The 2,834-nt window shown below is 31.9% G+C and overlaps 1 protein-coding gene across 1 annotated transcript; it reads left to right on the top strand.

The window, feature by feature from the left end:
* Window positions 1-1,813: 1,813 nt before the first annotated feature.
* On the top strand, window positions 1,814-2,550 carry LOC148207008 (uncharacterized). Its single transcript, XM_088115629.1, has one exon. It carries the CDS (start codon window positions 1,881-1,883, stop codon window positions 2,286-2,288), a length of 408 nt encoding a protein of 135 aa, XP_087971755.1. The 5' UTR covers window positions 1,814-1,880; the 3' UTR covers window positions 2,289-2,550.
* The last annotated feature ends 284 nt before the right edge of the window (window positions 2,551-2,834 follow it).

Raw genomic sequence — 2,834 nt, 5'->3', positions numbered from 1 at the left:
ACTGTGTATTTCACATCTTATACCTGTAATTATAGTAAACAATTTATCAATTCAATAGTCTTAATTATGTTTCATTGCAAAATATTTTGACATCAGTTTTTTTTTTACTGTCTTTGGTTCCTAATCGAAAACTTATACTTCTAGAATAGATTTTTGTTGTCTTAACAACTAAAACTAAAAACAATTAAAAAAAATTGAAAATAAAAAAATAAAACTTAGAAGCGGATAATAGACTTTTTAAAAACAACTGTATTTGACTATATGTTTCAGTTTTTTAAGTAATCAAAGCCTATTTTTTCCTGTATGCTTCAGTTTTTTTCTATAACCTAATTTTATTATAAAATTGTTTTTATTTTTATTTTTTTGTTGTTCTTCTTACATACATTATGAACTTAGACTGAAACAAAACAATCAGAAGCAACCAAAGACAATATTCACGTTCGCAATAACGATATTCGCAATAGTAGTGATATTCGCATTTCCTAGTTGTAGAGTTAAACAAAGGTGTTCTTAGCAACACAATGAAAAAAATATCTTTACTGGGATTCTAAATATGTGAAAACTTAACCTTAACAAATGTCTCTATGTTTTAAAAGACTTTGAATCTTTTTAAAAGTGAACCCTATTAGGCAATTTGCAAAGCGTTTTTCACTATTTATCTTTTTTAAAATACTTTCTTTTATCTCCATCTTTATATTGAATTAATTTTAATATTTTAAAACATTTCAATTCATTGAATTTTTAAGGCCCTGTTCTCTTGAGTGGATTTGAGGGAATGGATTTGAGGGGATTTGAGAGGATTTGAAGATAATTTTTTTTATCGTTTTTTTGAGTAAATTTGGAGGTAAATGAGAGTGAATTTAAAAATAATTTTTTTTAATATGTCATGTCAATACAATTCTATACTAATTCTCATAAATTTTATTTTCAAATTCACTCTCATTTACCTCCAAATTCGCTCAAAAAAACGATAAAAAAAATTATTTTCAAATCCTCTCAAATCCCCTCAAATCCATTCCCTCAAATCCACTCAAGAGAACAGGGCCTAAAACATTTTTATCTCCATCATAAATAAATATTTCATTTTTTTTAAATGAGCAAATATATGTACAAATTCAATTCATTATAGCAATGACATGGGTTTGAGACAAACGAAAAACTTCAGTCAATTCGAACTTCAATAAAAGATTTTGAAGGAGGACAGAATTTGATGTAGTTATGATAAAGGTTATTGGTTGCTTTTCTAGATTGTTCTCCCCGTATGTTTTATATCTCCAACATGTTTTAGTGGTTTTGCATTAGGAAAACATATCCTTAATAGTTTTATCTTTAGAAATTGAATTCCGTGCCAATCATACATCCCGCAAATCATTGTGCTTAAGTGAGTGGGATCTGCTGCTGTTAATGGCCTCATTGATAAAATAATATCCTACCATTAAACTGCATATATATAGCTTTCCACTTCCACAATCAGGCTTATTATACATAATATGATTACTTCATAGATAGGCGTAACATTATCAAGGATTTTTATTGTAAATTATACAGGTGACATGTTAAAAGAGATTAGAAGAAAAAAATATTTATAATGATTTGATTGAATTGAAAAAATATGTGAAGGATAGAAGTCCACTTGTACCAAAAATATAATGAAAACTGGTGCAAACATTCTCTGGGACAAAGGCTGCAAGTGACACCCCCACTTCGTAATGTCCTACTACGCACGCGTCATGCTTTTACACGTGCTCTGCCGACCTTCCTAGGTAAATCTATCAATTCTCAACTATAAATAGCATGCATCTAATCGCCTCTTCACAAAAAATTAATCAACCACTTAGATAGCTAACTCATCAACCCTAGTTTTATATTGATCCTTGGCAATGGCATCTGCTATGACTGGGAGGGTTATGGCTCTTGTTGCTTTGCTTGTTGCAATCAATGCAATAGTGTGTGAAAGTAGAGTGGCAAGAAAGGACCTCGGGTTGGACCTTGGTGGGGTGGGAATTGGGGTGGGTGCTGGGCTTGGAATTGGCCTTGGCGGTGGGGGCTCTGGTGCAGGTGCAGGTGCAGGTTCGGGCTCTGGCTCTGGTTCTGGTTCCGGCTCTTCATCTTATTCAAGTTCTGGTTCTTCTTCTTCCTCATCGGGATCAGGCTCCGGAGCAGGTTCCGAAGCTGGTTCCTATGCAGGGTCCCATGCTGGCTCAGGGTCCTCCAGAGCTGGGTCAGAAGCAGGTTCATACGCAGGGTCTCGTGCTGGGTCAGGATCATACGGTGGTAACGGAAAGTAAAGTCATGCATGAGATGGTGAAAGGAAGATATTATGGTGTCATTGTTAGTTCGATAGGTAGTATATCGTGAGTCAAAAAAATAAGGTCATGTCTCCTTTGCATGTGTCCGTCTTTTCTTTTTGTTTTGTATATGTTCAATAAAGTAACTATGGCTAATAATTTCTAGTGCTTGTCCAATCATCATCACTGTCTGTTAACTACGAAAAGAGAGAGGGCTATGTTTGTAATCTTAATATTTTATTTTATAGTAAATTAGTTTTTAGATTAATTAAATATAGATACACTTAAATTTCATTTTTAAGAATCATTAAGCTCTCTTATAAAATGTCAATCTCGAATTGCAATTTTGTCTCATTTTCATTAATATATATTTAATAATTATTTTAGCATAAAATATAATATCATGAAAATTTTCCAGAGGTTCACAGTTTAAGGGAGATTCATTTACTAGTGATCTTATTTTATTTTTAAAAAAAATACATAAATTTAATTAGATTAAGGTGTGATATAATTAGTTTTAAATTAGATCATCTAATGAAATAACAC

Source organism: Vigna umbellata, chromosome 1 (genome assembly GCF_029865625.1).
Source record: "Vigna umbellata cultivar VRB3 chromosome 1, Vumbellata_1.0, whole genome shotgun sequence".
NCBI lineage: Eukaryota > Viridiplantae > Streptophyta > Magnoliopsida > Fabales > Fabaceae > Vigna > Vigna umbellata.
The sequence above is the reverse complement of the archived record's forward strand: the minus strand, read 5'-3'. Positions and strand labels throughout refer to the sequence as shown.